The sequence below is a fragment of the Chrysemys picta genome, chromosome 8, assembly GCF_011386835.1.
Source record: "Chrysemys picta bellii isolate R12L10 chromosome 8, ASM1138683v2, whole genome shotgun sequence".
Taxonomy (NCBI): Eukaryota; Metazoa; Chordata; order Testudines; family Emydidae; genus Chrysemys; species Chrysemys picta.
Window position 1 is genome coordinate 19397636 of NC_088798.1, and position 22958 is coordinate 19420593.

At 38.8% G+C, this 22958-nt stretch overlaps 1 protein-coding gene across 2 annotated transcripts in view; it reads left to right on the plus strand.

The window, feature by feature from the left end:
• SGIP1 (SH3GL interacting endocytic adaptor 1) overlaps window positions 1–22958 on the plus strand; it is a 164545-nt gene that overhangs the window by 110657 nt on the left and 30930 nt on the right. Inside the window, exons 16-20 of one of the 2 annotated variants that reach the window (XM_065553994.1) lie at window positions 998–1453; window positions 7309–7436; window positions 9184–9310; window positions 14374–14433; window positions 15353–15412. In XM_065553994.1, the coding sequence (XP_065410066.1) occupies window positions 998–1453; window positions 7309–7436; window positions 9184–9310; window positions 14374–14433; window positions 15353–15412 (831 nt within the window). The remainder of the gene's footprint in view (window positions 1–997; window positions 1454–7308; window positions 7437–9183; window positions 9311–14373; window positions 14434–15352; window positions 15413–22958) is intronic. The other variant, XM_065553993.1, reaches the window with a different exon arrangement.

Below are 22958 nucleotides of genomic sequence, written 5' to 3' on the forward strand. Positions count from 1 at the left end.
TTCAGAGTAGCAGCCGTGTTAGTCTGTATCCGCAAAAAGAACAGGAGTACTTGTGGCACCTTAGAGACTAACAAATTTATTAGAGGACTTTCGTGGACTACAGCCCACTTCTTCGGATGCGCGATAGATAGATATATATATGCATCCGAAGAAGTGGGCTGTAGTCCAGGAAAGCTTATGCTCTAATAAATTTGTTAGTCTCTAAGGTGCCACAAGTACTCCTGTTCTTTTTATACCGTGTAAGTGTCCAGTCTGATCATCAATATTCCACAGGAAGAAGGACAGACAAAAATCTGAGTATTAGAGGAATATGTGGAGTTTGTTTCCATTGGCTGCAATACAGCTATGTTGATGAATTCTATTTCCATATTGGTTACAAGGCTAGATTTGCTCAAAAATTAACAACAAATGGTGCGTGAGGATTCAGTTCATGAGTAAAGCCTTTAAAAAACCTAGATCCACAGTAGGTTACAACTGAAATACATACACACTGTATGCTACAGTATACTGCATGTACATTGCCAGTATATTTTATAAGTGTTCCAAAATAATATATGTGCATGTATAAATATGCAGGTTATCTCAGGTTACTGTGCTGTGTGTGTATTTTTAAAATTTAGTAATAATTCACACAATGTTAAGTTATTTAGACAATGCATAATGAACATCACTAGCCAATTCTATATTTCAGTAGGATGCAGATATGATGTAAAGTAATATACAAGAAAGGTATACATATGGTATATAGTGCATGCTTTTTTCATATAATGTATATATTTTAATCCCATATATGCTTTTGTACATTGTGCATAACCGTATTACGTAGATATTTTCATGCACATGAACTATATCTCCAATAGCTGGTAAGAAAACATGCTTTTTAAGTATCTCTGCTGGAATGTAGCTGACTTTGCAAGCCCCATATAAATGTAGAGTATAGTGCAACTTCAGCTATACCATCAATATTAAAGTTTAAAATAAACTACTTTGACCACAGGAAGTGACCAGACAGCAACAGAGGTCAAAAGTGACAAACTACCATCAATCAATGACTTGGACAGCATTTTTGGTCCAGTATTATCCCCCAAGTCTATTGCTGTTAATGCAGAAGATAAGTGGGTCAATTTTTCTGATCAGTCCCCGGAAAACGTAACAGCAGAGTTGACTTCAAGGGAAAAAGTGGTGTCCCCACCTGTGGCATCAGAAATCCCAGCTGAATCTCCAGCTGTTGAAACCTCCCGCAATGTTCCATCACCTCTCAATTTAGAAGAGGTTCAGAAGAAAATTTCTGAGCAAACCCACGTTAAAGATGATAACTTAGAATCAACAGCATCTCCTAAAGATTTTGGGTTGGGACAAAGAGCTACACCACCTCCCCCTCCACCACCTACCTACAGAACAGTGGTGTCATCACCTGGACCCAGCCCTATCAGTGGCACAGGAAGCACCAGTGGTATGTCTTATAGCTTGAGTGTGCTTCAGTGTGCCCATGAATGCCTTTTTGCTGCAGTGTGAACACAACCTCTTAGCTGGCTTTTAAGCATCAGTCATTCCCTTTTGTTTGATTGTACTGTGCCCCCAGTGGCGTATTCTTTTCATATAATGCTCTTGTGGTCCAAGTTGAGCTTGTACCATAAATATCGTGTTTCCTTTTACCCTGTCATTGTTGAATGTCTGACATGAGAGGGGGAGTTGTGACTCCGCAAATCAGACTCCAAGGTGTAAATCTAGACAGCTTTTCACCAAAGATCATGTTTATTGCCTTAAATTAAGTGCACGTGCTCAACAGTTTGAACTTCTCTCCCAGATATCCACCTGTGATACATGAATATTTGCAGCGCCCCAAACTGCTGACAGCCCCAGAATTTGGCACAGTTGCCAGCCTGCCATAATATCCTCCAGGAACTGCAAAATGAACAAAAATAATGGAAAAACAGACAAATTTTTGCTGACTTTTCAGAAAACAAAACTGTCACTTTTAAGTAAAGCAGGAAATTCTTTGAATTCACTGTCTGTTCCTATGAGACACTGACAGCATATGTGCAGCCAAGTCACCTTAAAGGCTACCAAAGCCAAATAAACAGAAGCCCTGCAGATATAAGTTGTGATGCAATAAATTCAGTATATCTCTACTTCACCATTCTGAGAATGTCCTTGAGAATCCTAGATAGTGCGAGGCTGAACTAGGCTTTGATAAATGGCTTTTTAAAGTAAACACTGTAGAGTAAAACATGGATTTGTTTGAAGTTTGCTGGTTGATTGGCTTCACCAGTTTAATTCTAAATTGGTATACGTCCATTAGGTCAAATTACCTTGTTGGAGGTTGGTTTTCCCAGTGTCTTTCATGTCCTTCTCAAGAGGGGTACAACTTGATCACCTTATTTTTAATGACTTAAAGGCTTGTCTACGTGGGGAAATTTACTGGCAGAACTATACCAGTATAGTTCTGTATAGTTCAATATAATTACATATTGCTGTAATTATACCAGTACCTGTCTCCACATGGACATAACACCATAAGCTAACCCAGCAAAAGACACTCTTTTCTTGGAATAAGAATGTCCACATGGGAAGTTAAAGCAGTATAACTATAGAGGTATAATTATACAGTGTAGTTCTGCTGATCAACTTCCCCATGTAGACAAGCCCTAAGCAAGATAGAAGTTATTGGTATTTGGAGAAAAAAAATCCCATGTTTTGCACTGGGCACTGATGCTAGTGTTGAACATGTTGTTTTGAAATTCTTTGTTTACATTAGTGCATTTCCCACTTAAAACAGATATTTTCTGATTACTTTAATTAGGCCATGGTTTTAATTGTATGTATAAGCATTTCTATGGTATTCAGCAAGTAGGTAGTGTCTGAGGGCATGAAAAACTGGAGAACGCTCCTGAGTTAGATTTTGCATCCTTTTCACATTCTCATCTTCATGTGGCAGAATGTAACTCTCAATGAAATCCCCCAGGTGGGGAAGGGTGGGATGGTGGTGGTTGTTTTTTTTAACTAATCCTGACTTCTGCCCTGGAGGTGAGCATTTCTGTGGTGGGTAAAATGATTTTTCTGTGTTGGGTTTGTAACGTGCTCTGTACTGCAAGCTACTGATCACACTTAATGTCTGTTGGAGTTTAGGGTGCTCCACACTTTGTGAGAGAGGGACCCTGGACACTGGTGATATTTTTGTTTAGCACCAGCTGTTTCCTGAGTTCTGTACAATGCACAGAAATACAGACGTTCCCTGCTCTGAAGTGTTTGCACTCTAAAAGCAGGCACACAGAAGATGTAGCACATTGGAAAATGTGGGGCTACCTCCTGTAATAATTATAAACCCCTTATAAACACTGCAGAATTGGATTTTTTTTAGGATGGATTTCTATGAGGAGAGGGTGGTGGCTTGGGGGACTGGGATAAAGAGGATGGTCCACACAAAGGGGCGGGGGCAGCATGGAACATACTATGCAGATGGGAGTGAGAGAAACTTAAAACCATTGTCATTTAACAGTACCCAGTGATGACCATACTACTATGGGGTAAGGTGGAATTCTGAACATGCTGTATATATGTTCATTAAACAATGTCTTCCTTAATTTTGCTGTGTTTTTGAAGATCCATCCTCTTTTCCCTGATAGCTGTGTGTTGGCCTTTGTGTGTGTGATTAACAAACCACTATTCTTGTAGCATGTGATCAGTCAGCATATGTCTGACCTCCTTGATAATGCTGATGTGGGAAGCCACCCTACAAGAATGTGGGATGCAGAATGCCTTGTGTGACTTTTAAAGGGCCAGCAGTTGAGAAGATTACCATTGGTGGAGGGCAAGTTTGACAGTTTGGGTTTGTATAAGTCCCTTCCCTACTCATTTCAGCCACATCCTGTGTTCTATAATAAGTACTTCTCCAAACTCTAAACAGGCCTTTCTCCCACTCCATTCCAAATCCTTTGGTGATATTCCTTTAGTTACCTGGTCTGCTAGGCTCTGACTAACTGGGCATTCAGGTTCCACTTGCTTTGGGATGTCCTCAGGTCAGAGCTGTCCCCGAATGTGTTGTCTTTCTATTCCTGGGAAGTCCTGGAAGCTGTGAGATTTGAATACAGCAGCAGGGGCTCTTGGCTCTGCTCAAACACCAAAATGGAGGCCTGTTGGGGGTCATAAGAGGAAAAGATGGAGAGGTCCTTGCCTCAGCCATCTAAACCTTTAAAAAAAAAAAAGGCTGGAAGGGGAGAGACGTGGGGGACAGGGATTTGGCTTCTGATCCTTATTTGAGGCGGATGATTGGGTTGGTTCTTTTTGTTCCAAATTAGTTGGCTAATCTCTGATTTTTAACCCTTTCAGTAGCCCATTGAAGAAACACACATATATGCTCACCCATGTCTGTTATGCATATCTATTTTTTAGTTTCTGCTTATGCTTTACTTTAAGTAGAGTGATGTTGGATATGTTCCAGAGCTATAAAATGGTTTGATGGCAGAACATTTTTTAAAGACAAAGAATTCTGTAGCTCTGCAGCTATAATTGGATTTTGCAGATGTGGGATTACATTCAGTTACATGTTGATTAGTGGAATTCTGCTGCATATACTTGGTGCAGAAAGTGATGTAGAAGCGCAGTGGAATTCAAGGGATCCTGAATGTTTCAAGAACAAATATCATCCATTTTAAAATTCTTATATCTAGAACATTAATAATTGTTGCTTCTCTAACTACTTAAAACATTAATATGGATGAATACAAGTTATAATCCTATCCCCTTAGAATTCCTGCAGTCCTGTTAGAATAATTCCCTTCTTGTAGGGCAATAAGTTTTTTATGGTCTGAAGTCAGGGCCGCCTACAGGCACCAGCCCAGCAAGCAGGTGCTTGGGGCGGCCAAGGGGTAGGGGTGGCACGTTGGGCTGTTCGGCAGCAATTCAGTGGCGGGTCCCTCTCGGAGGGAGGCACCTGCTGCCGAATTCCCACCGAAGAAGAAAGCGGCGCAGTGGAGCTGCCGCTGGAGTGCCCCGATCGCAATTGCGATCGCGGCTTCTTTTTTTTCCCCTGCCGCTTGGGGCGGCAAAAACCCTGGAGCCGGTTCTGTCCGAAGTAGAAAATTTTCAAACACTGGTGCCTCAGGTTAGTCTCCTAAATCCAATTTTAGGCTCCTAAATAGAAGTGGCTTGATTTTCCAAAGTGCAGAAATTGGTGGCCAAGATTTTAAAAAAGCAGAACCTAATTTTTGACCCAAGATTTTATGTAACATAGGGGCGAATTTTTGTTTCTATAAATTTCATTTTCAAACTTCCATGTTTTTAAATTAATCAAATGTTAGATTCTTATGGCAAATGATTCTGTTTTAAATGGAAAAATGAAAAACAAAGCAGCCCATCCTAATATATAGTTAGAAAATTAGACAGTACAGTGCCAAACAGAATGTGCTTTCAAGTATTCTGTAAAACTCATTAACAACGGTCCTGAAAGACCCAATGTATCTATCCTTAATCTTCGGATTTTTCTACTTAGAGGTGTCGGTAAATCTTAGTTTAGGGGTTGAAGGAGTTTTAAAGATATTTTTTGCACAATACACTATAAAATGTACTGAACTTATCCTGGTATGTTAAATTTTCTTAGTTACATCAAAATAGTATGTCAAGTATTCTGTTAAGTACCCCATCTCATTCCTTTTTATTAAGTTGCAGCTAGTCGATCTTCACAGCAAGGTGACAGTGATCAATGACAAAATGAAACATTTGAGCTTCACAGTTAGCTACTTAAAATTTGTCTTTTATGGTAACTATATTTTTTTAAATAATTTTCTTAAATGGATTCTTTGGGGCTCTCCAGAGACCTTATAACATTCTGCGCTTTCCCCATTCTGGTCCTCACTCTTGCTTAATGATTGCCATCTTACGATAATAGGCAATGAAATTAAAATTAAAAGATTTGTGCAAGGTTTGTCCCCATCAAAACCACTTCTGCCAAGGACTTTTTTTTTTTTTTTTTAAACCCAGGTAGTCATTCAGAGTCAGTTATCTGAAATGTCATCTTTGTTAACCTCAGCCTTTATATCGGTGGCATAACCAGGATTTGATAGAGCCTCACTGTAATTTTGTAACAAAGATCAAAAAGGAACAAATCCGAAGTAAAACTTGAATATATCATGTATTCAGCATCAAGAATTAAGCCCAATCTTACAAACCATTATGGTCACCATAGTGCCTACTGCAGTTATTTCAATCCCCTCCATACTACTGTGTTTATAATGAGAAAAACTGAGAGAAATTCAGTCTCTCCAGCTATAAAATAGGATAAATTCTTCCCAGTCAGTTATGTCCTGGCCATCATACTAGCAAATAATGCTGGTTGAAAACATTTTTTTAAAGCTGTTTTGTAGCATGGACCTTCCCCCTCCCACCCACTCACCCTCTCAGTGGTTTGCACAGTGCTATTGTTTTAAATGTTCAGTGAATTCTAAGAAAATGTCTCTCTCTCCTGTCTTGCATTTACAGTCTTTCATGTAAATCCATGATGTCTGAAATAACAAATGTCTTACACCAATGAATATGCTTGAGAAAAGCAGGCCCCCACTGCACGTACATCTGAAAATTGTCTCCTTACTACAGAAAATATATTAGTAAATGTCAATTACTAAAAGTTTTTCCCCTCATCCAAAAAACATGTGACTGTATCAACATTTTGAATTTAAAACATTCAGAGGTAGAGAAGAGAGACTTGCATACATATAACCAGAAGAGAAATCAGGGGCTAAGGGAAGAGATTGTGAAAGCTAAACTGAAAAATATTGTTACGGTATCAGTAGTTGCCTCTCATAGTAACTCACTGCAATAAACAGAAGTACAAAGTAACCACTTGCTCCCAAACTGTCAGCATGTAATTTACAGACATGATACTGGTGTTCAAGAGAGAAGATTTAAAACTTCTGATACTTCAAATATAAAAATAAAATTTTTCACCATGGAGCAAATTTTAGCCTCTGATTTTGTGTTCAGAAAATCACACCAACAAAGTCTGCATTACCATGTGCACGTGCAAATTTAGAGCTTGGTAGGAAGTCAGCTCAAACCAGAACTTTCATACTGTAATTCCACAGCAGATCATTGAGTTTTGGGTTTTACTATGGCCTTCTTGGTTATCAGCTGTAACTTACTCTTCCACACTGCCACGTTTATAGATTGACTTGCAATGCAGTAGCTATGAATGTGAGTTGGAAGCTGGATTAGTGTTTGTTTGCTTGATAGCACGCAGTACGCTGTGGGGAGTTTGGTGTTGAGAGAGCAGCTTGAGTTTAATCTTGTATTTATAGTCTGTGTTTATTTCAGGTTCTTCATCTCCGGCTCGTCCAGCGACTCCACTGGCTGCCTGCAGCAGCACCACGCCACCGCCTCCTCCACCTCGGCCCCCATCTCGGCCAAAACTGCCTCCAGGGAAGCCGGGAGTTGGCGATGTGGTATGTTCACCCTTTTCATAACCACTAATGAGAGAGGGAATTCAAAATGAATCAGGAATTTCGTGTTTGTTTCCAGTCTGATAAAACAAGTTAATAGAACTGAGCAAGTAATTCATAGCAAATAAATAAGTCTGCAAATGGTCCCTGACCAGTTCAGTTTTCTATAATTTATTCATTATTGGAAATTACACATGGGAGAATTTCTGTGAATGATTCTCGATTTGCTGATGGCTTGCTAACAGTTCACTGTGAGTATTCAGTATGTGCAGTATGAGCTGCTTGGTAGTTTTGATTGGACAGAGTAGACTGTCTGTTCCCTGATTTGGATACACCCTAACTCTTAGAATCAGGATTTTTGGTGCAAATACTCATGTTTATGAATTCAAGATTCACTTTCCTAACACGTTTTCTGACATTGCCTTAAAATGTGCTATTTGTTGAAACATTCCTGCCACTAAATTTGTTCACTAGAATGTTTGCAGAAGGCCAACACAAAAGGGACACCAGTGCAGCCAAAGTGAATTATTTTTGAGTTAATAATTTTTTTTTCAGCTAGTTATTCAGTCCTACAGGTTAAAAACCAAGAGTATCCTGCAGTAAAGTGTACATTGTCTTTAAATGATGGAAGATGGCACATTCACACACATGTTTTACACATCCTAAAACTTTCATTCAATTGAAAATCCTTAGAAATGATCATGTGATTATAATAGGTTGCTGTTCTTGTGCCAACAGAATTAGCAAGTATTCTAGTTTGCATGGGACTTAGTATCATTCTTACAGTATTTTGCTTAAGTGTCTTGTCATAGGAACACTGGGAAATCCTGATTGGCTGGTGAGGAGGGAAAGATGTGTTCTAGTCTTGGTGGCATATCACACTACATTATCCTAATAATTATCCTGTGTCCCCATTTTTAAATGCTGTATAAATAAGAACAAAATGTATCATTAAAATGGTATGATTTATAATGCTGTAAAATATTTCTACAAACTTTCTCTATATTAATGCATTGTGGAATTAAGGCCCATTCCTGAAAGCACATTGCATGTAGAACTCTCAGTACTGTTTAGAACTCTACTAGCCAGCGAGAGTTTGGCCTGCAGAAGGATTCCAGAATCATGCCCTGAAAAAATAATTTTCTTTCTTTCTTTGGATGTATACGTATATCTTTTCATCACAGTGGGTTGCTCCACTAGGACCTAATGCACACTTACTGCTTCAAGTGATTTATCACAAGGTTTAATGTGTGTGAATCCAGCCACAAGTGGCAACTCATTAAATATTTACTTTGTGTGGTATTTACCCATAACATACCATCCGTCCTGCATTTTCTAGTCTTAAATTGCCATCTCGTAGTTACATGGTGTTGCGGGGTCTAAAGCAAACGCTGGGCCTTCCATGTCTAGAATTCTCCCGTCTCTCTCCTGCTTGTTTTAAAATTTTATAGCGCTGCCATTTTTTGAAAATTGTAAAAATACTTTGTGGCCCAAGAGGAGAAAACAAACTTAGACTTGCAAGACAGAATTTTTCATCGATTTTCCTAGGCCCTATCTTCTTTAAAGCCTCATTTGTATTAAAGGTGTGAGACCCATTAAGATCCACATTATTTACTGTGGGTGAAGATGGTATTAAGATTACTGATATATAAAAGCCTTATGTCTGTGTTCAAAGGCATCTGTTTATATTTGGTGTAAATGTTACAGTATGTATATTTTTAATCTTGCGTTATTTTGTGTTTTTCTACAGTCCAGGCCTTTTAGCCCTCCTATTCACTCATCCAGTCCTCCTCCGGTAGCACCTTTAGCCCGTGCTGAAAGTACTTCTTCCATATCATCCACCAATTCCTTGAGTGCAGCCACTACTCCCACAGTTGGTAAAAACCACAGGTTTCTTTTGTAATCTTTTATAGAGTTGAATGGCTTTTTAAAAAAATTGAGTTTCTGAAACCCTCTACTTTGTTGTATCATTTTCTAAATTTTTGCTTTCATGTTCATATTCTTTTAAATCAGTTTTAAGTGAAAGAAATATGAACTATATATGAACTATAAACTATTACCCAGCCTATACAGGAGTTTTCTTATTCTGTTGGATATAAAAGTTTGTTAAGAGTATGGGTATTTGGTAAAAGTAAAAGATCTCACCAATGAGGTATGGTGTTAGTTTTAATTGATATCTGTAAACTTAGTCAAAAGAAGAATGGGAACATTTTTCTTTTCTTTTTTGGCAGGAGGCGGGTTGGGGGAGCCAAGATTTGAAATTGGATGATGGCATCCTGGAAACAATTACTCCTAAACCATGTCAAGTTTTCAATCTGATATTTGCCTTTAAAGTGGTAGATAGCAAAACTTTGGGGTCTTGCAAAAGCTTTAGAACTTTTCAAAACAACTAGTGTTTCTGATACATCTTAGAACTTGGAAAAAATGGTGCAGTTTCCTTCTAGAGGAAACTAAAACACTCTTTAAAAACTTGATTCACTTGCTAAGTAGATTAGGTAACACTTTCTGTAGTGTGAAAAAATAAATACAAAAAATATTGTAAGGCTGACAGCTCCTAGGTTTGGATGCTTTTGAGTCATGGCTTTCTCCCTCTGGGGCTCCTCCCTCCTCTTTCTTGGTACAAGAAACTCTTTTATTCTCTCTGTCTCTGCGTCTTTCTCATTTACGAGGTTTTTGCTCCATCTCCTCATATGGACTCTTATCTGCTGCAGACGCAGGTCAATTTTTTCTCCTCTCTCATATTCCCTCTGTCTTCATCAGGACACCTCTCTCTCGCTTCTGTAGATCTTCAATCCCTTCTCTGTTCCAGGTGTTCTCCTCATTTTCCATTGTTTTTGCCCCTTATCTCTGTCCCACTGTCATCGCCACCATCTGACTGAACTATGTCTTGCCAGTTCTCCTATTGCTTGCTGCTTACATTCTCCATTTTCTTTCAGGACCATTTTCAGTTCAGTTACTATATGGGATTTGCTTCATGGGGAAACGGGACTTGTACTGCCACTGAAATTGTTTTTCCTGGTTAGTCTGAAATAAACAGTGTAGCTCTTTCCCCATGGAAGTCAATTTGCTATTGTTGAATGTTCAAACCCAGGACATCTGAAAATCAAAATGAATTAACTCAAGTATGTGTGTTGTCCCCACTTTGATATTGAATGGCGTTACTTTTGGAGAGCCTTGAAGTATAGTATTAACAGGCTTTATTCCTAGGCTTTATTCCCAATACAAAGAGAGGATTTTAGGAATTGTTTTTGTTTGTTTGAAAATGGAGGTGGTTTGAGCTGAACCCTAGATTCAACCTTTCTTCTCAAACGTGGAGAAAGTCTAGATCTGAATGTTTGCAGTTTGCATCTGTCTCTGGTTTAAACCCAAGGGCATTTTCATTTCTTTATTTATTGTTTGCTGAAGCTTTGATTTATTATGTCTCCATTCTACCATTTTTTTTCGCTTTCCACTAGCCTTCTTTACGTTTGTATCCTCTGTTCCCACTTCCTGGTGTCACCATTACAGCAGTAGCATGTCCATGAAATAAATGTATTTCAATCAGTCAGCATATAATTTATTAAATCCAAATTAGGATGTATTTTCCTCTACTGCACAGAGCAAGGATCCATGCTAAATGTCATGAGGACTAAATGGCAAAAAATGTGTGATTTGTAATTCTCATATAGCAGCTCTGAAATTGGTATTCATTAACATAGGTTTTCATTTAATATTTGGATCCTTATCAGTGAGCACACTTTGAAAATAGAATAGCAGATAGCATAAAGAAAGCAAGGGTAAATAAAGAGCAAGCTGATTTGTGTTTCAGATATGCTATGAAAAGTTTGAATGAAATTTAGATGAGTCTCCGGGCAGGTCAAACTGTTGAGATAAATATGCCACGTTTTCCCAACACTTCAGCATTCATGTTCTCACTAAATTGAACAATCTTTTCCAATGTAAGAAAAATAAAAATGCTTCCCCTCAGTAATCATGTTGAATTCCTTTCTACCTATTTAATTTCTTGGACATATATACTTTGTCAGTGGAAGGAAAATCTCTCTGCTTCTCTCATATATGATTTTCATTCCATTCCTTCAGTCGGTATTGAATGTACCAGGAGGAGAACACAGGACAATGTTGCAAAAATACTTCCTTTAAGGTTCTAGCACAAAAAAGCAGCTACTGGTATTTAATTACCCTTTTCATTGTTGGATTGTACTTTTGGGGGATGAAAGCAATACTAGTTGAGGTGAAGGTTACAGCTTTGAGCATCAGAATCAAGGTTATTGGGGTATAACTTTGGTACGAGTTAATTACTCTGAGTGATAGGTGAACTGCAAAAGGTTCAGAGGTTTGATCAGAGCAGCATCCAAAAATGAGATGCTTATTATAACCATCACTGAACTATCTAAACTTCTCTTGTTTAAAAATCAGGTGGTTAATCTCACAAGAAGTAAGTAGCTTTTGTCTGAATAAGGGGTTAAGAATCTGATCTTCCTAATTATACTGAGATAGTTCCCACATCAAGATAATAAATTAATTTTTTCTTGTGCACTAGGAGCACACAGTACAATTACCATAAAAATAAGAGAGCCTGCACAACTGCATATCACAAGATCTATGGAATGTTCTGTTGGGTGCCATCTTGGATTTGTTCCTTCAGGAAATTAATCCCCGTGGCTGCTGCTTAAGCTTTTAAAGTGTTGGGTTTTTTCAGTTTTAGTAGACGTAGGCAATGCTTCCAATAAACAATATTTAAATTGCTTTGAAGATCCACCCTTCTAAAAGCTGCCTAAGTGACCCTAGGCACTGACACTTCACCTGGAGCAAATTGAAAATTGTGGCTCCTAGATTGCCCCACAAAATTCCACTCAGTCCTGTAGGATTTCAACACTTTTGAAGAGGTAACAGTGCAGGGAAGCTGCTTCCTTTTTGGTAAAGCAAGTGCAGAAGGAACAGTTGTGTCAGGACTCTTCCCTCCCCAGCCCCTCCCATTTTTTCTAATGGCCCCTGCGTATGTTAGATCTCTAATTTGAAAGAAGTAATATTTTTGCATGAGGGAGTATACGTACTAGAAAGGGCAAGTCTAATTCCTTCATCAGGGGCTCACTCAGCCAGTCACAGTATATCTCTACATACCATGGCATCATTACAGGGTTCCTATTTTAACATAGATGAGTTGTTACTGAATAAATTCTTCAATGCACTAGCCACAGACAGGCTTTTCTTTAGCATCAGGAATGAATGTCTTCTCCCTTCATCTTTTTAGTAAACAAGTGTATTTATTGTAGTTGTTGACGGGACAGCCATGCACTCCATTTCACGTTCTAGTTCCTCTGTGTCCATATGAACCCTCTTCCTGAGTAGTGCTGGAGTGTGGGAGCATATTCCTCATATATATCTTTGTTTTGCCGAAGTCCTTCTTCATTTGTCCCGTGTCACAAGCCACGTGGGAGTGCTTATTGCTTTCTCCCAGAAGCAGAGTGGTTCTGAGGGGTGATTGAGATTCTGTTCATTTAAAATCAAAATGTATCCTTGTCATATTACCTGGAAGTGTGCACAGATGTTAGCAGAGAAAGCAGAGGTAGGAGGGTTCTTGAGAGGTATCAGCAGTTCAGAAGCATGGCTAAACCTTTCATGGATTAGTGTGTTGTCATTTTATATAAAGGTGATTCAAGTGCCACTCAGAAAACAACTGCAACCCACCCCAGGATTCCCCAGTGTAATAGAAAGGTTAATGTGTGACACTCTCTATGGCAGCCGAATATGCCATTGACTGCTTCCATTTTGAGCGAATGTTGATTTTTTTTAGCTACAAATTAATAGGGACAGAGGCAGCGGGTAGCAACTATGCTAAAGCAAATAAAGTTGTATGTTTTTGCTGCCAAAAGAGTATTGAATAAGAACATAAGAATGGCCATACTGGGTCATAAGAATGGTCCATCTAGGCCAGGATCCTGTCTTCCGATAGTGGACACTGTCGGATGCTTCAGAGGGAATGAGCCAAGCAACTATCAAGTGATCGTCCAGTCCCAGCTTGTGGCAGTCAGAGGTTTAGGGATGTCCAGAGCATAAGCTTGCATCCCTAACCATCTTGGCTAATAGCCATTGATGGACCTATCCTCCATGAACTTATTTAATTATTGTTGTTTTTTAGCCCAGTTTTACTTTTGGCTTTCACAACTTCCCCTGGCAATGAGTTCCACAGATTGACTGTGTATTGTGTGAAGTAGTACTTCCTTATAAGCTGCAGCAGAGAGGCAAGCAATCAGTGGTTGGCTTAAGGCAGCTATGTGTCATCAAGAGAAAAGAGCAGTAGTTGTGTAGCTCAGAGCCTACATTAGCAGTGACTCATAGTCAAAGCTACATCTGGCCACTCCTGAACTAGCCTCTTAGAAGGGGATCTCTGTATTTACATTTGACAACCCCACAGGTTTACCTTGTGGCACAGTAAGTGGTCTTGTCTTCTTAATTTTTAAGAGTATTGGACTTGCATTGTGTTGAGGCACAGATGTACTGGCTTCTCTTTAGACTCATATAGCCATAAAAAAGATATTCCTTGTCCATTTGTCTGTCCACTTGAAATACGTATCTGTGCAAGTCCAAATATAGTAATGAACAGAGCTTTTAACTATCTCCACTATGCTGTTAGAGATTTGTTTCGGAGTTGCAAAGATTATACCATTTGATAGACCTTATCCAAAAGAATATTGAACAGAATGATTTTATTTATTTGTCTCTTCTTGTGATTTGGTTTTCTTTCTTGGTTGTTGCTTGTGCAGTTTGAATAACACATTGTAGAAAGAAAAAGACGCCATCGTTTTTATTTCAGTGACCTTTTCATTATTTTTCTCATTTAAGTTCTTGTGTTTTGTTGATATAGTGCACTGCTTGATTTCATTTGGGATTTGTGTTTTCATTCTTTTGTCTTTTACGTTTCTTTTGCTGATGGTATCAGAAGATGATGCTTTTATTGACAAACTGCCCACGTTTGAAAGGCGCTGTGAAACGCCTGCAGGTACTGTATTAGCAGAGTGGTTTCAAGAAATCTGGATTAAAACTCCCAGCCATTGTCTCATAAGAATGCCTATAAAACTTACGGACATGCTTTCTCCTCAACCACCATGAATGTCCAGTGCATATGACATACATATGTTTAAAAATGGAACTCGGGCCACAAAAAATAGCAGCACATTGCATGACAGTTTCTCAGAGACCAAAAAGATTGAGAGAGGTGATATGCTACTGTTTTGTGAATTTAAATTGAAGGAATAAATTTAACTGCTCAAAAGTACATTTTTTAATTATTTCAACAGTACATAATATCTTTAATATTTGTTCTCCGGTACTTTCAAGGTGGTGTGAGTCCAGGTAAACTGGTAATTCTGGTGGGAAGGGGAAAAAATTCAATTAGAACTTTCACTCCAGGTGCTCGACCTGGAATTTTATGGCCTAAAATACAATTTAAAAAAATACATACATTTTACGAAAACATATTTTTAACACCAACAGACAATGCAAAGTACAGCATCCTGCCCAATACAGTTTGCTAATCCTATTTAAGCACCATAGAGACACCACTGGAGATGAAGAGGATAATGCAAGTGACAAAGTTTGTCTAAACAAGTGCAGTTAAATATACTAACCCAGCCTGCATGAACAGGAAGCCTCTTCTACTCCACGCATAGGCAACTACTATCAAGCTGGCAAAAACACCCCTCCATCTAGTCTTCCATAGCTTGCTTTTTGCTTTCTGTTTTCTAAACCAAAAAACAGAGTTTTAAACACCATCCCCCTTTTCCTTGCACGTTAACGGCTTGCAGTGCCTCTTCCCTCCCCCATAGTGAGATAAGTTACCTGCTCTGTGACTCACACTGTGTCCTTCTCTCTCCCTCTCCTTAACCTTTCCCATCCCGCTTCAACTCCTGGCCATACAGAGAATGAACAGCCTTCCCTCGTTTGGTTTGACAGAGGAAAGTTTTATTTGACTTTTGAAGGTAAGTAGTACATAGCATACCAGCTTGTAACTTACTCCCCTTTGCTCTTATATTTAAGTCCTACGGTTTCCTTCAAAAGTTCCCTTCTAACTTTTTGTATGAAAATGCTATGGCTACTTAGATGACATCATCTCACAAGTTCAACAAGGATCATTTAAATTTGATTTGTACATTTGTCTCCCTTCAATTACATTTTTTTAAAGGACAAAAAGAGACTATTCTTGTGTAAATCATGAATATATTCTACGGAACAAAATCACTTCTATTGCCAAGGAACTTGACTCTGTCAACAAGGGCTTCTTTTTACACTCTTCTGCAAACCACTTGGTACACTAAATGTATCGCTACACAATGTGATGACTGAAACCTAAATTACTATTTTATTTTCTATTGGCCTTTACCCTCTTCTGGGTGATTTAACTAGTATTAGCACACTGCCTATTTTAAACTTCCTAGAAAACCTGTGACATACTTAAGGTATATTGGAGAGTAATGTGAAAATAACATCTATATGATTATCTTGAGGGTACTACTCGTCATTTTGTAAAAGTAGGAAATCAGGAAATGTGCCCTACAGCTGCTGTACAAAATTCATCAGCATCTGCATAATCCCAGCATTGTATCTAATTAATTTTCAGTCAGTCTATAAAATTGAGTTATCCTTCTGAATTAGAGAGCAGTCCAATTAGTCTGTTCACTTTGAATTACAAGTAACCTTTACCAACTCTTGTATTATAGTTGAGTCTGTAAAATCTGTCCCTTATAAATTTTGGTTTTCAGAGATTTATTTAAGTCAATTTTAAAAACTCACTTGAGGCTAAAAATGCAATCATCTATCCTGGGGACAAATTAAAACACAATCTGTTTGGCCTTTAAGTTTTAAGTGTGTGCAAAAGAAAAAAAAGTCCACTTGACTGGTTGGGTGGTTTACGTGAGTTTATTGCTAATAAGAATGACCAGGTTGACAACACTGGAGACTGAAGTCGTCTGTGTGTAAAGAGAATAGGCACCATGGACAAAAGGAGTGCAAGCTGCCCCTCCCCACTAAGGACCTCAAGCTTGATCTGGGGGGGACTAACTTTAAGAAGTGAAAGAGTAATTGAGTCTCTATGCCCATTCAGTGTTTAGTCTGCCATTAGAGATGACTATATGTGATGACAAATGTGATGGTGGCTTAGTGAATTGGGCACCTGTCTAATAGAGATTGGACTGAGACCATCAATTTTCCCATAGGCAGCAGATTAGCCATCAAATGGTGGTAACTGTAGGACACTAGCAACTTAACTAGCTGGTGTATCTATGGCTAATTTGAATAGAACAGGAGTGAGTAATCCTCTGAGCCATCCATTTCCTCTGCTTTTTGATATTTAAAAAGTTTTGGCTGAGTTATTAACATTGGAAAATCAGCTACTGCTTACACATCATGCCTGTTTTACAATAAGCCTTATTGTAAAACCTGTACTACAAGTCTTATGGTCTATTTGCCTACTTTGATGAGGGCAGTCTTAGTGCTTTTAAATGATGCTGCAGAGATGTGAAGCTTATGTTGTGGTGTTTAGGGAAGTATATAGATTATATTTTAAAATTAGTTCTTGAGCTAGAATGTGGGTCAGGGAGATGGGCACGGAGGGATAAAATCCGATTCCTAACTTATGGCAAGCTTCTCAACATTTCCAGGGTTTTAAAATACAATTTATATAGTACTTATACACAGTATTTGGGAGGAGTTATAGTCCTCTCTCAGTCCGGGCTAGAATATATCCACCTCTAAAATGCTGAGTCTAGTTCAGGAGCTCTAAGGTAGGCAAAGAGTGGTAGGCAAACAATGGACAGTGCTTCTATAACCTCGGTAAGTCAATTTGATTTTAACTAAAACTAGGAGTATCATTCTTACAATCTTTTCATCTGAACATCTATTGGAAGCTGCCACGGTTAAACTCCCTTCAGGTTTACAAAATCCGTGATGGAATTATTTCTTTCCTTCTGGTCATTGACTTTATCCCAATGGTTGTCGTATCAGTGGGTCTGTGAGATCTGGCATCTTATTCTACAGTTGTTTCTAAGTGTTTGGATTAGAAGACATCCAGAGTGAAGATGTGCCAAGTCTTGTTTCTTAAATTAGAATCCTCAAAAAAAGAATAATGAGGCAAATCATAAGAGTCTCATCACCGTCTTGCTATCTGAAGTCTTCTATGATTGTGCTTATGTTTACTGAAGCTCTCTTTCCCGCTAGCTGCTTCTTTGGATGCACTAATTCTTGAACAGATCTTTTCACCATCAAGGAGCCAGATGATTCGGGGGACTTACTACTTTTTTTGTTTGTAGATAACTGATTCCTCTGAATCAGAGCCAAAAAGCATTCTCTTTCTTTTCCCTCTAGTAAAAGTTCCCCAAACAGAAAACTCTTTGGCTTTTGTATGTACTATTTCAGGTTTCTTCTGTAGTAACTCTACTATGGGTAAACAATCCTAGAATCTGCTTTCATCACTCAGCATTTAGATTGTTGCACACATCAGCTGGCTTTCAGCATCTTCTATGATTAGAGTTATAGCTGCCAAGAATTTCCTTTGAGCTGCTAATATCTTGACTAATCTGACGTGGCTCAACTGAGGTAAAGTGCCCACATTCCATCTCCTACCAGATATTTTTCTAAGGCTTCATTTAATGAAGTTGTTGCCAATATAATGCCGAACTGGTTCTGAAACAAGGTGGATGTCTTGGAACAGAGAGTATTCAAGAAGGTGGGCCAGGGTTACCCTCTTGGCTAAGATCTAGTGCATTATACAATCACTAGACCACTGGTAAAAATTCGGGCAGACTGAATATTAAACATTTGTAGCGGATCATCCCTAAATGGTACAGAAAAAGGTTTTTGATAATTTTGATCTTAGTCTTGATGTTTAGTGACATTATTACTCTAGGTAACAGTTCTGTACTGGGAAAGGGAATGGACACAATAGCCTGATGGGACTTTCCTGGTTGTTTTCTATGATGAAACAGTTACTCTCTTCTCTGATATGAAGACTTACTACACAGTTCTAAGGTGTATATTCTACCATTGTCATTTATTTATTTAATCCCTATTAGTTCATTTCCCCCCACTCTCATTCTTGATCTTCAGTATTACAACAATTTTTATAATCTGATTTTTGTGTGCTTTCTTATAATATTCCAACGTACTTTAACTTGTAAAAATTCATTGAAAGAAAAACATAAAATTGTAAAAACAAAATATTATTGCTGTCACAAAACACTACATATGTGGATCAATGTAATCTCCTAATTGGTTTATGGAGATCACATAATCTGTTTTTTACTCTAATAGTACAAAAGCAAGGGGATAGCCAGTGAAATGGAAAGGCCATGTATTTAAACCTGCATTTACACAAATCTAAAGCCGGAGTGTAAAAACCACCACTAACTGACAGGGTTTAGGAAGAAATTTCCCTACGGGCAGGTTATTTCATAATTGTTCATAACGGGAGTGTCTGGCATCTTCTTTCAAAGTATTTGGTATTGGCTGTTGTTGGAGACAGGATACCAGGCTAGGTGTACTACAGTGATGCAGTTCCTTTTTCCTACGTTAGAGAGGGAAGAAGAAAATCCTGTACATAGCTCCCCCTTTGGATAGACATGTCTGCAGATGCAAGAGAATTACATATTCCTTCAAAAGTTAATTGTTTCTAACATTCATCAAATTGGCTCAGTAATCCCCAGATTAGAATAAAATACATGACTCAGCCAAGTATCTTGGGCCATTTAATCTGGAGATAATAGATCGGCCATCATAGAGACAGAGACCATGCAGGCTTGAAGATTCACATTTTGAAGAGCATGGCAGAGTTCTGTTGGATCACAAGTTAAGCACTGCTGCCAATCCTATACACCCGCAACCATTCAGTTATTCAGGTAGCTGTTCTGACCAGTTGACAGTTTGCTAAATATCAGCTGCCTCTGTTCAATATAGTCAGATCATGTTTACTGAGAGAACTTTCCCTCTGTTTCATCAACAAAACTAGATGTGGCCCGGTCATGGAGCTGGATTTCAGGGGGATTCGTGTCTGGAGGAGACAATTGGGATTTCTTCTCTGGAGTGCTTTGGCAGATTTCCTCACCTTGGTTCTGAATGGGCTGAGGGGAACCATAGTCTGTGGCCTGTGAGGTGGACCTATACTCATTGTGGCTTGTGAAAGCAAGTGAGGTATTGGGTCCACTGACGTTAAACAGAGTTGGCTTGCTCAATCTGTGTGAGACAGACATGTGCTTTGGTTCCCCAGATATCCTCAGAAGGCCTTCAGCATGTAGGCCCTATGATTCTGCTCGGTCTCCTGGACTCTTATTCATTTTCCTATCAGCAATCCTCTTCCTCAAAGAGAGGGTGTTGGTGGATGGATGGAGGGGCTTTGTAGATATGATGGTACTACCTTAGGCAGTATTGTATTTTTCCAGAGATTCTCTGCTGGTTGTCAATAGGAAAACCATGTACACATGGTATACCCATCCCCCAGTCCTTGATTCACTCCCTCTCAAACTAGTAGGGTGGCAATGTCTCAGCGACAGCTGACCCACCCTTGTTCACCCCACCCCCATTCTACATGCAGATCCCCACTGGGTAATCTGTACTTTTTTGTATATCTTGATGAGTACCTGCTGGAAAAGTGGTGAGACAATAATATAGGTAGTTTGAAATTAATACAATTGAATAAAGCAATTGCACTTCCACACATTACAGCTCTAATTTTGCAATATTCCTTTATCTATCCCTAAGTTTTGGAGTCCAGATTTATTTTTGGATTTGACCTATGAGTTGTTCTATAATGGTATAAAAGGAGATCTATAGCATTTGGAATTTGTTAGCACTATTAACTCAGTGAATGATACACCAGAAAAATGGATTTCTTGCTAAAGATGAAGTCAGCTGCTGTAGATTTGGGAATCAGGTGCTATATGAAAGGGTTCTGCATGATTTTGTTCTGATGTTATGCCATCTCAATGTTTGTTCAAAGTTGACTATATTTAACTATCCTGTTTGGGGACAGTATTTATTCAAAATTATATATTCCAGTATTCCAGCAATTGCCAACAGTGGTGCAGTTCAGTCATTCTTGCCTATGTGTCATGAAAACCTATTTTCTCTACCACTTACAATGTTGCTACCAAAGTTACAGTTGTTGAAGGTTTGAGTGCTTCTTTTTGCTAGTGTAGACAAGACTAGGGGAACAGAGAAAGGGAGGGAGAAACATGTATGATTCCTTTGGAACTTGTATGGTGCTGGTATACTCATTGGATGAGTGTCGACTAAATTAGGAATATGGCCTTCTGATTAAGGCTCAGGAATTGATGTTGGGACATCTCGGTTCTGTTTCTCCCTATGTCATGGATTTCTTGTGTGACCTTGGCCTAGTCATCTGAGCATCAGTTTCCTTATCGTAGAAAGGGAAATAACAATAGTTAACTCTCAGAACACTTCTGTGAGGTAGTTAACTCATTAATGTTTGTAAAGTGCTTGGAGATCTGTTATATCAATTTAAATTGAATATATGGGCCCCAAAAGTCAAAGGTGTTAATATGACCCTGTCACTGTCCAACAGTAAAGGGTGTTAAACAAGTTTCGGGGTTTGGTATATAGGGACTTTAGCCTTTAGTTCCATGGGAAACACACCACTAAAATATTTGTGACCCTTTATTAAAAATACAGAAAAGAAGGAAAAAGAGTTAAAGCATTTGAAATGTATTAAATTAGACTTTTATTTTAACAGCATCCCTTGTTCCTTTAGCTGGAGAGAATGTTTAGAAGGGGAGGGGGGAACCTGGTTTGACAGTCTCTCAGATGGCAGTAAAGATGGTCCTTTTGGGGAAAAGAGAAAAGTTAGTTGAGCTGAGCTGGAGATGTGCTGTTGCTGTTGTTAAAGTCCAGTCCTGTTTCCTAGAAGACTAAATAAGACAAAACACCGAAAAGGGGAAAGAAAAGAACAACAAAGATAGAAAATGCAGCTTCTGTCTCTGGTGTTCACTCTCACTTGCAGCCTTGCGTCTGGAAAAACCCAGACCGTGCATACAATCTGATCAGCCAGTCTGAGACCTGGCAAACTTGTGCTGGTATCGAGCTATTCAAGACATTGCTTTTAGCTGCCTTTCCTGTTCACAGGCTTACAGCAATGTCCCCCCCGCAGAGAAACCCAAACAAACAAAAACAGTTTGGGCCAGCTAATCTCTACTCTTATTAGACAGAAGAAAACAAGAGAGATAAGAACTAGGGAAGGAAGAGACAAAGTCTCACATCCAGATAGTGTTTGGGATTGAGCTGGTGAAGGCAGCAGTGCCATCTGGTTCCCACTCCGGCCTGGTCTGGTCAAGAGATCTCTCAGGATTAGGATGAAGAAGGTCCAGGGACTCAGGAGATGGTGGGGGTGAAGCTCACTCCTTCCCCTTCTTTCAGTCTACCAGTATCATGATAGCCTCTGTCCATCCGTATTTTCCCCCCTCCAACTCTCCCCCCCCTTTTTTTTAAGAACCCCAAAAGGTAGTGATGGGCATAATAGTCTGTCCCCTTGTTAGTTTGTCCACCAATTAGGCCTGATTTCTAACACACCAGTTTTGGTTCATTAATTTCCAGTCCCACACTTTCCTTGTTTACCATGATCTTAACACAGTCCTTGAGTTACATCAGTAGGCCATTTTGGTTGGACTAATTCAGTCTTTCCGTGTTCCTTTATCCATCGAATTGTGTTGTTATACTTTATAAACTGGTGCTCATTTTTTACAATTGAGCTCACAATTAGGTAAATTTGTTGGTGCAATTATCACAACACATGCTTAGATGAAAGGTGCCATGTTGTGTAAGTGCAAAGTTTTATTATTTATTATCCAAGCTAGTTAGACCAGCTGTAGTTTTTTCAATGCTTACTTCTCCCTGAGTGCTACAGAAAGTTTGTAATGCAGTTTTGTTATGAAACTGGCATGCTAAATTGCAGATATACACCAACATTTTTTTAAAGCAACATTTACTACTGGCAGCATTTTATGCTAATATGTATAGCATCTATCACCGATACTGTGATTAAAATCAAATACCATGGCATGGTAAGTGCTTGTTTTGTGATGCCTGCCATACTATCATCAGTCTAGCATGGCTTCATTCTAGGAAGCGGTATATTTAAATAATTTTTTATCACTTCCACATATGAAGTATGGCATCAAAACAGGAAAAGAAGAGGATTGTTAAAATGGATTGCATCGGTTGGATAAGACAATTGGCAAAACACCAGATTTGGCTTTTTCTAATACAAAACCTAGTTTAACCTGGCCTAAAAACCCAGATGCATCATTTCCTCCGCGTCCCCAAGGGATGGTTAGAGATGCATTAAATTCTAGAGTTACACTCAAGTTCAGGATTTTTTAAAAAGTGATTGGATAAGCTGGCAAGTTGTTTCAAGAGATTGGAAATTGATCTACCAAACTGATGGTGCTTAATATGATTTACATCACTAATTTTCCTTTGTAAATTACCATGTTTTCCATAGATTACTGAAAATGTAGCATGGTA